The sequence below is a fragment of the Gordionus sp. m RMFG-2023 genome, chromosome 5, assembly GCF_954871325.1.
Source record: "Gordionus sp. m RMFG-2023 chromosome 5, tfGorSpeb1-WG-v2, whole genome shotgun sequence".
NCBI lineage: Eukaryota > Metazoa > Nematomorpha > Gordioida > Chordodea > Parachordodidae > Gordionus > Gordionus sp. m RMFG-2023.
In genome coordinates this window covers 6810687-6823596 of record NC_088779.1, presented here as the reverse complement: position 1 = coordinate 6823596, position 12910 = coordinate 6810687, and the positions used below count along the sequence as shown (strand labels likewise).

The 12910-nt window shown below is 27.9% G+C and overlaps 1 protein-coding gene across 3 annotated transcripts in view; it reads right to left on the bottom strand.

Annotated features, from left to right (window-relative positions):
- The window catches only part of LOC135929537 (uncharacterized), a 29382-nt gene extending 17119 nt beyond the window's left edge, over positions 1-12263 (bottom strand). The window contains exons 1-11 of one of the 3 annotated variants that reach the window (XM_065466154.1): positions 12131-12263; positions 11981-12088; positions 11770-11832; positions 11289-11447; positions 10514-10654; positions 9897-10178; positions 6920-7054; positions 5613-6152; positions 4299-4367; positions 2614-3812; positions 733-888 (exon numbers count right to left, since the gene is read on the bottom strand). In XM_065466154.1, the coding sequence (XP_065322226.1) occupies positions 733-888; positions 2614-3812; positions 4299-4367; positions 5613-6152; positions 6920-7054; positions 9897-10178; positions 10514-10654; positions 11289-11447; positions 11770-11832; positions 11981-12088; positions 12131-12185 (2907 nt within the window). In that variant the 5' untranslated portion in view covers positions 12186-12263. Of the gene's footprint in view, positions 1-732; positions 889-2613; positions 3813-4298; positions 4368-5612; positions 6153-6919; positions 7079-9896; positions 10179-10513; positions 10655-11288; positions 11448-11769; positions 11833-11980; positions 12089-12130 lie in introns of all 3 variants that reach the window. The other 2 variants (XM_065466153.1, XM_065466155.1) reach the window with 2 other exon arrangements.
- Between the last annotated feature and the right edge of the window lie 647 nt (positions 12264-12910).

Genomic DNA, 12910 nt, shown 5'->3' with positions numbered 1-12910 from the left:
AAACAATTTAAAAAATTAAAATTTTAGTGATTCACGGGAAATTTATGTTCACGCCCGATCACGCCCGGGGAAAATTTTGGGAAGGTCCGTCACGCCCAGTCACGCCTTGGAATTCAAAATTTATTCACACTCACGCCGTGACCTACCGTGACACGATGGGTTACGCCTAATTTCACGGCCCGCGCCCACCTCTAATCGGTAGCTTAACAAGTCAATTTAAATACAACTTCGGTGTCTTGGTCAGTACGCCCAAGTGTCAAAATTACGAAAACAAGTCAAAAATGCTGAAACACCCCCCCAGTAAATATTTATTTGAAAATAAATCATTTGCGAAATTTCTACCATTTTCAGAAATATGATTAGGTTAGGGTTAAGCAATGACAATTACCTAAACCGACAACTCATTCGTTAAAATATTTTTTAAAGCGTCGTCTAAACAAATCACCTGGTGACAAGCAATTTTAGTTTTCCGTATAACAATTTTTATAAATACGCGAAAACTAAAAATCTTTTTTCAAAAAATTTTAACATAAATTATCTATAATGGGAAACCAAAAATGGCATATCACCACCTGATTTCATAATTGATATACATTTAAATGAATGTATGAATCCTCGGTTTAGGTAGCTATGTCTTGATGGCTATTACACCTTATTTATATGTACACGTCTTATTTGAACTTAGTGAAGCGACAAATAAATGGGAAAAAGTAACAAATACAATTCGCGAACTTCGCTAATTATAGGTAAAGGTTCAGTACGTATCAATCCATCCTTCTGTGGCAAAGCACGCTCATTATTGGATAAGGAGTCACAAACAGATTCGAGCATAAGATTTAGGCAGCATTCGATAGCCGATCTTTCGGATGGATTACTTGGTAAATCAGACTTGTGTTAGGGAATAAAATAAAAAGAATAATAATTTTGTTTTAGTTTTAATGACTAATAAAATAATACCATCTTCAACAAACATGCCGTATGGTAGGTCAACATATTAGTAAATAGCCAAAAAAAGCAAAACAAAAATTTTAATGAAAAAAAAAACAAAAATAAAATAAAATACGAAAAATAATAAAATACTTACAATAAACCAAAATAGATTGTATAGCTCAAAAACTTTTTGGCCTATACTAAAAAACAATTAGGTCCAAATAATGTCGAACCATGATACAGCCATAGGATTGTAATTCATCCAAATTGTAAAGCATCTCAGAAAATAAAAGTACCACTTCTATTTATTTATTGGACTTTGCTTTACAAAATATTTATAACATAGCTAGATTATTATTAGAGACCTGCAGGCCTGGCCCTCCAGGTAAACGAGCCTGTCCTTATTTTAATTTTTTTAAATATACCTAAGCCGGGCCTAAAATATTTTTTAAATAACAAATCGGGGTCAAAAATTTGTTTTAAAAAAAATACCCGGACAGAACTGTACATTTTAAAATTGAATATTTTAATCGGCCTTATTAGCTATAAAAATTAAAAATAAATGTAATATATTTTTAAAAAAACAGGGCAGAACTCAAAATTTTAAAAAAAATCCACCCGGGCTGAGCCTGGAAATGTAAGACAAAAAATTTGATTACGAGGAGAAGGGATCAATTGGGGAACAGGCTTACCTGGTAAACCTATAAAACCGCCATTAAACAAAGAAGAATCGAATAGCATGGAATATTTTTATAAAAAATTATTTTTTATAAAAATTGATTCAAGTGAATGGAGTTAGAACCTTATACTAATACAAAAAAAATAATATGTGAAATGACATATTATCGACAAATTGAGAAGCTTTTCTGTTATCTCATAGTATCAGTCTTAAAAAGAATATATTTGCCTACCCATCCTATGTAAAAGAAGTGTCATCATTTATACATTAATTTTAAGTATGTTATTTTATTTTTTCATAGAAAATATATTATTCATCTTCTAACAATTGATTAATAAAAAATCTCTACCACTACCCCCCCCCCTAGTGTTGTTAAACGGCTCATTTTGAGCCGATTTTTAAAAACGGCTAACTCAATATTGTAGCCTGAAAAATATAGCCTAAGCCTTGAGATTTCGCTAATAGATGCCCAAATCTTTGTTCCTTCTACAAACAAAATCTTCAGGCTTGAGTTAAATTATTCTGGATGAAATAGTGAGTTAGCCGTTTTTAAAAATCGGCTCAAAACGAGCCGTTTAACAACACTACCCCCCCCCCCCCATCGAAAATGACATTAAACTTAATCTTATTCCTACAAATTACGATTATAGTTAAACTCAAGGAAACTGCCGGCAGCACAGCTGATTTATTTAAATTTCTATTCGTATATTTATAATCACATGCACTGTCAAATTTGACAGGTTATTAATAAAAAAATAGATTAAAATTTAATATATCCTAACCCTAATCCATATCTCATAAAAAAAAATAATTCTTAACCTTTAATTATAATCCTTACTTCTGATACTTGTTTGTTTTAAATATATTTTATCCAATTAAAAATTTCCTTTAGTTGATCATTCCTTGAGTTGGAATATTATCCCAACTTACAATACAACTAATAAAATAATCTTCCATTCCATTTGTATCAAGAACAAAAGAAAAGAAGGGAAGCATGAGTATACCTTATAAGCATTTCGATCTCTTGTTATATAACCATTCATTGTTTTCGCGAATTTTGAGGTAGGAGATGGTATTAAGGCTACAAGAGCGGTGGCACAAATGTTAGGGGATATGTCTAAAATGGTAAAATTTTGAGGTTTTCCCATGTTTTCCGTCTCATGGGATGTTTTATATTCCGCTATATCGATGTCTACTATAGTTGACGCAAGAGCTGTGGCGTAACTGTTGAGGGGCGCGTCTAAAATGATAAAATTTTGAGGTTTTACCAGGTTTTTCGTCTCATCGAGTGATACATATTCGGCTTTATCGGAGTCTAATTCTGAGATAATCCTCGGAATCTTCCTGGGTCTTCCTAGAGGACGACCATTACTGCTGTATCTGTATACCCTATTCCTTTTACGCTTAACAATGTCATCAAAGTTTTCCGCACAAGAATAGTCGATCATCTCCCTCCGTTTTTCCAAGGGATGCCCATTATTGATGTTACTGTAATCTTTTAACCGTTTAGGATTAACAGCGATATCAGAATTTACTATGCAAGACTGGTCGATAATAGTCGGTACCTCTTTCTGTAATCTTAGAGGATAGTTTTGGGCGACTATTCCCTTATCTTTCGTGGTTAGAAACCCATTTAATTTAACTTTTGAGGATTTCTTTTCTACCTTAGTAAAGGTTACATCTTTTTTATCGGGGGGCTTATTGGCACTGTTAATAATATCGAAAATATTTATGTGGTCATTCTCTTTCTCATTATGGGGCTTTAAAATTTTGACATCGTCCTTATCTGTAATGTCTTCAAAACTGCTACACAACTGGTTATTTTGATGAAAATCATCCTCAGCCAAAAAAATAAACTTTCCTCTTTTATAGATAAGGTTGTCGGGTTTTGATAAGGGGTCAGCTGTATCAACCAAGGGCTTAGGCGAGCCAAAATCTTTGATAGTAGGATCTTGGGATAACCCGATAAGACTATTTTTGTGAATGAGGGGCGCAAAGATTCTCTTTATAGATTTATGACTGTTAGCCCTGGCTTCTTCTTTACTAGGAACAGCCGAAAGCGGGATATTTCGCTGATTTTTGGGCATGCCATGGAAAGAGTAACGATCGGTAGAGATGTCTAAAGAATTAGATCTCTTGAGAGGAAAACGATTGAGTTTCGACGACCCTGATGTAGTGGTATTTAGAAGATGGACTTTGGAAGCTAATATTAATTATATAACGCATCATGTCAATGTAAAAAAAAGTAATGGGCAGGGCTAGTGTTTTTGACAAATCTTGATTTGGCTGATTTTTAAAAAACGCTTAAATCTAGATTTTTACCTAATAAATATTATTGAAGCTTCAAATTTCGCAAAAGAGGGCCAACTTTTCTACCATCATTTCAAGAATTAGGAAGGCTTAGGTGATATTTATTTATCTGACTTAAATTTTGACAAGGTTTTTAACAACACTAGATAGAGATAGGATTGGAAAATATAAACACAGTATTTGAATACGAATTTATTTGCTATGAATTATTCAAAAAAAAAATTCTTTTGTCTTTCAATTTCCCTTCATCATTTATTGCAGAAACTCATCGTTTAACATTGATTTTTAAAATAAATTTTACATAAAATTTTAAATTTTGTTGTTTTTCTCACCGCCATTTTTGTAAGCATAACATATCAATACTGAAAAAATATTTAACCTTTGTAACCATTTTTGATTGCGGCATTGACTTCATAGATAACGGGAGTTTCGTCACGTATATTAATATCTTAAAAATTACATTCATTAAATTGTTTCTTTTTTTTTATTTCATTTATTTTGTTTGTTGAAAATGAAAATCTAATATATAAAACCTCAAAAAATTATCATCTGCTTATCTAAGTTCAGTCCCTTCTCGCGTTAACAGTGAACTAGTTATTAACTGTAACGAACGATCAACCTTTTGAAAAAGGAACTTTAATTGTAACGATTCATCTTTTATAAAAGGAACAATAACTAATTAATTTTTAAAAAAGGAACTTTAACCGGTAACTAATTACATTTTATTTTATAATATCTTAAATTAAAAAAAATAAATAAGGATTTTATGAATGCGCGTTTCATTATTTAAAATTTCAAAAAAAAAAAAATATTGCTAAAAATAATTTTAATTTTGGTTGTGATTTTATTCCCGCCAGAAAACATATCAAATCGCCTATTGATTCAAACCAACATCCTCGCGAAATGCGTGAAATTTGATTCAGATTAAACTCGAATTCAGTTCAAAACAAACAAATACCACAACCAAACAAGAAAAGGTTTAATGGTTAAAATTATAATTAATAAACAATTGGCTAAATTTAATTGTAGATAATTCTAATTTTTATGTGCTGCTAAAATAGTCGAACTCTCATAGCATTGAAGATAGATTATTTTACCTCTCTCCGTCTATTGTTCATCAAGTATAATATTCCTTATATATAGTGCCCAGGTAGAGCCCCAGCATAGGAAAGAAGATACTTGGAGAAAAAAATATGTGCTTAAAAGCTTTGAAAAACACTATTCTTTTGCAAATAAAAATAGCTTAAAGTTTTTATAACAAAATATTTCTTTATTTAATTAATATTTTAATGTGATAGATAATAGGCATACACATAAATAAAAATGATAATTTATTTTTTTTTAAACTGGTTTTTAATGCATTTATTATGTTAGATGATTTTATTTTTTTTAAATATAATAATAACTATAATGTAAAATAATTATATTTTGGTAACCATATCGAGTTAAATTTCAAGTTAAGCAACTATACTAATGTGATTATCACGTTTTAGGCAAAGTAACTTATGAATGTAACTAATTACTTTTGAAAAATAACGCTAACAACATTAATCACTTCTTATCTTATGACCATATCGGAACCTTGAGTGACATTACCTTTTATCAACTAATATCTATAAAATCAAATATGTCTATCCAAAATTTTCTCATCTCTTTTCTTATATAAGCGTCAGAATTTAAATATAGTGTAAACCATTTTCTTTCTTCCAAGCGCAAATCAATTTATCTTTCTCGCATAATGGCAAAGCGCTAAGGTTGCAAAAGATTGAATCATCCAAGCTTTCCCTCTCATTGTCCATATTTCCTCCAATGGTGATTTTATCGAAATTTTCATGGCTTTGATCAAAATCATTGGGACTCGTTTCACCAAGGCCACCAAAAATTGGGCGATGTTTATAGTTCTCATTGAAATTCTGGCAATCAAAAGAATTTTCTTTAGAGTTGATAATCACGTTATTAAGCTCGAATTGTGGATTTAATGGTGGTTCATTAAAGTTGTTTTGGTTTAATTGTGGGAATCGGGCAAGGGGATACACGGTTTCTCTTCTCCTGGATACGTATTTAACCCTTGGCGTACACTTTATGTAGTGTCTCTTGTCACAAGTATGATTACCTGCCTGATGATTAATTTTGGATTTATTTGGGAATAATGAATCGTGTTTAAGGATGTTTGGTTGAGGATTTGAATTTGGCAAATTTTGTAAATCTATGGTGGATTCGATGAGCTCATTCCCTGAATATTAATATTGGGTTGAAGTGCGAATTTGAAGCATTTTTTTTAGTGTAAAAAAATAATAATGTGTACTTGTGTTTAGAAAAAATATCAAATAATGGATATTTGTAACTACAACCAATATAAAATCAGATTGGAAATTTGCAACAAAAAACGATATTCAAATCAAAATAATTTTATATTATTAAATTTATATATGTTTTTGGGGGAAGAAAGTACTTTTTAATGTAATACTAAAGGGATTGAGAGATTTTTTTAAAAGTATCTATATACTTTTATATAAATAAAAATACTCATAAAATAAAGTATTAAGATACAGATACAATATACTATTCAAAAAGTTTAATAAAATACTATATATTTTATAAAAAAACTGAAAAAAAGTATCTATATACAGATACCTAAAAGAAATTTACATAATGTGGAACCTTATATTTTTGGACATTGTGATAAAAAATTAGGACATGATGCTTAAATACCACATTATTTATAATACTTAATCTCAAAAAAACAAACAGTTTATAATAAATAAAGCTACCGTTTATAGAATAAGAGTAGGAAATGGAGCCTAAAAAAATATATACTATACAAAAAACAGTAATAATTAAATATCTTTTCATTAATAACTTCTTTAATGCATTCTCTATTTTTTTTAAAACGTTAACGTAATCTTAAAGAAGTGAATCAGCAACCAGGTCTAATAATGATGGATGTATATATTAAAAAAAAATTTTTAATAGCAAATTTATATTTATATGAAATTAAACCTTTTTTATCCTTCTTTTCCTCGAAGTTTCTTCCGCAACGGCAGTGTAACGTCCTTAGGTGTGCGGCTACGTTGAAAGAAGACCGAGACATAAAACAACATTCCTTCATTTTGCAATAGAACAGGCCATCAGAGGCTTTTTGGATATAAGATTTAACGTCTAATTCATTTTTTTTTTTAAAAATGGGGCGATTACTATGATTTTTGAGTTCGGTTCCGATGTATATTTAAATAGATGAAAAGGAATCAATCAAAAATAAATCATTTTTCTTCATCTATAAAATTGATAAAATGTAGGTATATACGCATTCATATTTTTGATTATTTACAATTATTGCAAATCAAGTTGATATGGTTATAAATTTTTAATAACTTTATCGTTGTGATTGATATATATTTAATAAAATAATTTATTAAATTAAATTAAATTTCTATAAAAAATATAATAAATATCTAGTATACCGACAGTGATTGTCTTCCTAAAAATTTATGTCATATTGTGAAGAAGAAACAGATAGGAAAACAAAGAATACATATTAGAAAGGTTTAAAGATAAATAATCTAAAAATTTGGAAATATATCAAAGTAGTTTAATTAATTTTAACTAAAAGAAGTGAAAGGGTAATTCAATCACATATTAAACAAAGAATGGCAAAGATTTATTAATCCAACAGCATACCAAATCGATTTTTTAAAAATTATTTTATCCTTACCCAGCCCTTGGCCCAAATTTTTATAAGAGCATTATATGGAAAATATATTTTCAAACTCAAAATATTTATTTTAAATTCTCTATTATAAGGTTAAGCATTAATTTTTAAATATTCAGTACTAACTTTAATAATTTAATGATGATCTATTTCATTCTAATTATTATAAAATATATATATATGCGCGGCCACAAAAACAAACATTCTTAATTTCAAAAAAGTAATAGACAAATATTGTTGAGAACATGAATAGATTGTACTTTGTAGATTACCATAACGTTGCTTCCTCGACAGGACACAAAACGTTTTTTTCTCATCATTTTTTTTAATTAATGGGAATACCCCTATGACTGTAAATAATATCAACCCCATTATGCCAAAGTTATTTTTGTTTATTTAAAAGTACGTTATAGTCATCTGGATGAGTGGTTTAACTAGCCCTTTCAATTACTCCGTTTAACCCCGGAGTAATGCTAAATGAGGAGGAGTGTTATTATCTCAACCTTTCGATCTCTATTATTTTCTTTGTATCCGGTTTTCAGGCATATTTGTCTATTATTTAATTTTTTTTAAAATTAATAATGTTTTTTTCGTAGCCATATATTAAACAAATGTTTTTTATATCGTAAACACAATTAAAAGAAAATTGTTTATTTTAACTTGTGATTATCACCCTTGTTTCATTTTCGACTAATATCGATATGCGATAAGAATTTTATCGTTTTTTTTAAATATATCATAAACAAATTGTAAACTCCTGATTAAGGTTACGACATATACATTATTTTATTATAAAGAGCAAGTGGAAAAAAAAACTTGATTTACTAAATTTTTATTAAAAAAAATTTTATTTTTAATTTTATTATAACTTTTGCGAAATTGATTATAATTACTAATTTTGGATTAGAGTTTTTATGGTATTTTTTTTAAAAAAAATTCACCACCTTAACCCTGTTCTCGGTTATAACCACACTTTTATTATGGTGTGGTCTCGTACTGTGCCCTAACATATATTAGAAGAATATCCTACAGTGCGAAGAAATGTGTTCAAAATTAAATTTGACAAAAAAGTCACACTTGTGGTGCAGAGAAATCTGTTCATATTTTAAATTATAAAGGGTAAACAACACTAAAACAGTGGTAGTACTGCCATGTCTTAAAATATTGGACATAGTTGTATAATAAGTGAATTATGTATGAATCAACTGAGAATTAATTGATAACATTTCAGATTCCTAAACGATGACTAAAATTCTTGAAACCGAATTCCCCAGCCCTTACCCTCAAAATTTTAATATTATTAAGCATAATGATCCTCCCTCCAAATCCCCACCATTCGTGCCCGTTAGCCCTGATCAAAATATGTTGTTTTTCTATTAATAAAAGCATTCACAAAATATTTATTGTTTCATGGTAATGTTCTCACATTATGCAAATACATTCTTGGTAAAATTCCTATAAAGACAAAATAAACGTTTTGCTATTTTTGGTTAGTAATACAAGTTTTGTTTATTCACTTTTGGCGTTTTAAGTTTTGAGGATATAAATACACGATAATGAGTTCGCGATATTGTTTTTGCAAAAAATCGTTATATTACCTACATTCTAAAATTCCTTCATGATAAACGACATTCGTGATCAAAGTTGTGCTAAAAAATGTTTTGTGATAAAGGTTTTGCCGAATTGAACTAAGTTTTTGAATTCGATTCAACCTGCAGGCCCGACCTTGGGTACATGGACCGGCCGAATTACATTTTTTTATATATACATAGGTTGTGAGCCTAAAAAAAATTTTTTTTTAAATACAAGAGCCGAGCCGAATATTTTAAATCGCCATTATTATTAATAAAAATTAAAAATAAATATTTTTTAAAAAAATCCGATCCAAAGAGAATGTTTTCTAAAAAAAAAAATCCGTGCCAGACTGGGCCAACATTTTTATAAAAAATTTGGGTCATACAAATGGTATCTCTGAAGGTTTCTGATTATTATTTTATTTCTATAATAAATGCTATATTTATCATAACGATAAGATAACTAAAAATTAATATTTTTTTTTTCTTTTTATAGTTTAGTAAAAAAAATAAATAAATGGTTTTGTTCACTTTCCATAAAGTCATTTTTTGGGCTAATTTTCTTTTTACTTTACTTTTATAAAAGTTTAGCAAGTAATAATAAGATACAGCTATTCATAGTTAATACCAAAAGCAAGTTTAAAAAATTTTATGTTTATAGTGATAAATAATTTTAATAAAACAAAGGTTATACCACAATCAGGGTCAAGGTACTCGATCTTATCCCTGTGAACATGTGCTATGTGCCTGAACAAATGACACTTCCGTTTCACTTTGAAATTGCAAACGATGTTTTGGTCATTATATGGGCAATAGTATTGGTCGTCAAGAAAGGGTATCACATTCTGAATATCGTAATTACCTGTGGGGGCTTTGTTTTGTGAGATTTCATGATTTGAATGGTCAGAGGTAGCAGTCTCTTCTGGAGGTAGGAGATTGTTGGGAGGAACGTTTATGGGAGTCTTGTTGGAGTTCTCTGTAAAAAAATTGAGGAGGGAGGGAGTATATTATTTAGAATATCTCTTATCTCACCAAGCTGTATCCATTTAAACAAAGATTATTATTTGATTGGAAAAGATATATTCCCAATGTAAAAAAAAAAGAAGGATTGAATATAATAAAAATAAGGCATTTCCATAAATTATTAAGTAGTTTTTTAAATGAAAAAAGATAGACTTTGTAGAAAATAATGAGAGAAGTATTTCCCGTATAATGTGATGTTATGCAAGGGTTATAAGTGAACAACAAACAAAAATTTTAGCTAAAATAAAATATTATTTGTTTATAATATATAATTTTATTTTAGATTACTCCTAGAACTATATAGAGTTTGGTTTTGTAGCTGAGTTGAAGCAAGAACCTCGGCCATGAAGGAAGAAACGTTCATATTTTGATTGCCTATAGCGGTTGGAGAATTATTGGACAATTCGTTTTTATCAAATCCGGCAACTTCTGGGTTTAAAATTCATATTGTTATATAATATCATTATTTTATATATCAAAAATCAGTGGCATCATTGTTTTAAATGTGTACAATATAATACTCAAAAGCTGGGATTTAATAAAAAAATTCCCCTATATTCTAAAAGATCTAGTCATATTTCAAACAGTGAATTTTCAAAAAAATATGTTCCCCTTACAACTGATAGGCATCGAAACATGACAATATGATTAAAAAAGATATATAGAATTTCATGTTTTTTGTCTTATAATTTTTTGTTTCTAAGTAAAGTATTAAAAATATGTAACCTCCCCCCTTCCCACAGTTTTTATATACAAAACATATAAGTATTTAGGAATGACAGATTTTGAGCGTTTAATATATTTTTATATCTTATTAATAATGTGAAATGGCAATTTATAAATAAATTTGAACAGTGGTAGAACTAACTTTAAGAAAAAAAGTTGTTAATGATTACTTAAATAAGTTATTTTTATTTAGATTATAATGACACTTAAAAAGGGGGAAAATAATTGTATATCAGGTGATATCTAATATTTTGGTAAAAAAATATAATTATCTCTATTTTTTACAAAACTGAATTAAGACAATTTGTTTCAAAATAGTTTTAAATTGTGGTGTTACTTATAGATTTGTCATCTTTGTTGTGTGAAGTATCAGAAAATTTGGTTATATTTGAGAGATAAGCAGTAGCCATGGAGCTCTTATTAGGAGGGGTCCCAGAATAATATAAATCTTTTAATAATTCTTTGACAAGATGAGAAGGTTTGTATGATCTTCCACCTGTCAATTAAAAACAGACAAATAAATAATAAATTAAACTAATCACAATATCAAAAAATATTAATGTCTTTTTCAATAATAAATGGAATATGAAATTTTTTTTGCCTTTTACGCAAAATATCTTATAGAAAGATATGATAAAATTCAGGATTTTTTATAAAAAAATATTTCAAAATATTTGTAATTTTATCATGTAAGATTTTGCATAAAACCCAAAAGATTTACTATATGTAATTTTAGTTAAATTTAAATTCTAATTGAGTATTGTCAAATAAATTTTTAAAAAAATTGTTGTAAATTTTTTATTAATAATAAAAATTACTTTTTCTAGTGTTGCTATCTTTTACTAATACTGGTACTTGAACTTGTATTAAGGGATTAGGAGCTGATAAAATTTTATTTTATATAATTATTATAAACAATTTTAATATTATTATTAAAATACATATATATACGACTTAGAGTTTATTTAAATATAAAAGTTGATATAATCGCATAAAATAAATAATTTGTATTTTATAATAAGTACTAACATTCTTTCACATGTTTATTATCTGAATTTTGTAATAAGTCAGTAGATTGTATGTTAGTATTTTCATATTTGGTTTCAATAACAATGTTTTCCTCTTTTTTAGTATTGTCTAAAATTTCTATTATGCTTAGATATTTATAATAATACTTACAATTTTTTACTATATATTTATTATCTGGAATATGTAATAAATCATTTAATTGCATATTGATATCTTCACATTTTGATTCAATAATAATCTTTTCCTCATTTCTGCCTTGATGTAATATCTCTAAGTTATTGGAACTTGCATCAAAATTTTCTTTATGAGTAACATTTTGAATATTAACAACTTTTTCACATTTTTTATTGTCTAAGATGTTGTAGTATTCTGACTTGCCCAAATCAATAGAATTGTATTTTAACATTATCTCAATTATTATCTTTTCCAAGATGAATAATTAATTTGCTTATGCAATATATCCAAAAAAATATATATTTAAAATTTTAACAAATATTTGAAACAAATTATCAAATATTTTATAATTTCACATATTGGTAGGTTGGTCTTTTTCTGGTTATTCAGTAATATATTAATATTTGAATCTAAATAATTTATAGTTAATAAAAAATTTAAATTTAAATAACTAATAGATTTCCCATTCATAAATCATGATTATAATATTATTTTTATTAAATCTGAATTTAAAGGATTAAAGCAAAAATAAAGAGCGGCGAAAATTCTAATTTTATAAAACGAGACGATTGGCAAACTTATGATTTATCAAATCTCTTGACAGTTAAGAATATATTTCAAGAGGGACTACAGGTGGCCAAGCCCCTCGTTAGTTATTATTAATCTTTAGCCAACTTTTCTAATTTTCAGAAGGGCTGAGTGCCTCAGGAAAGAATTTTAAATATTTTTCAAAAGTATTAAAATATTTTTATATAA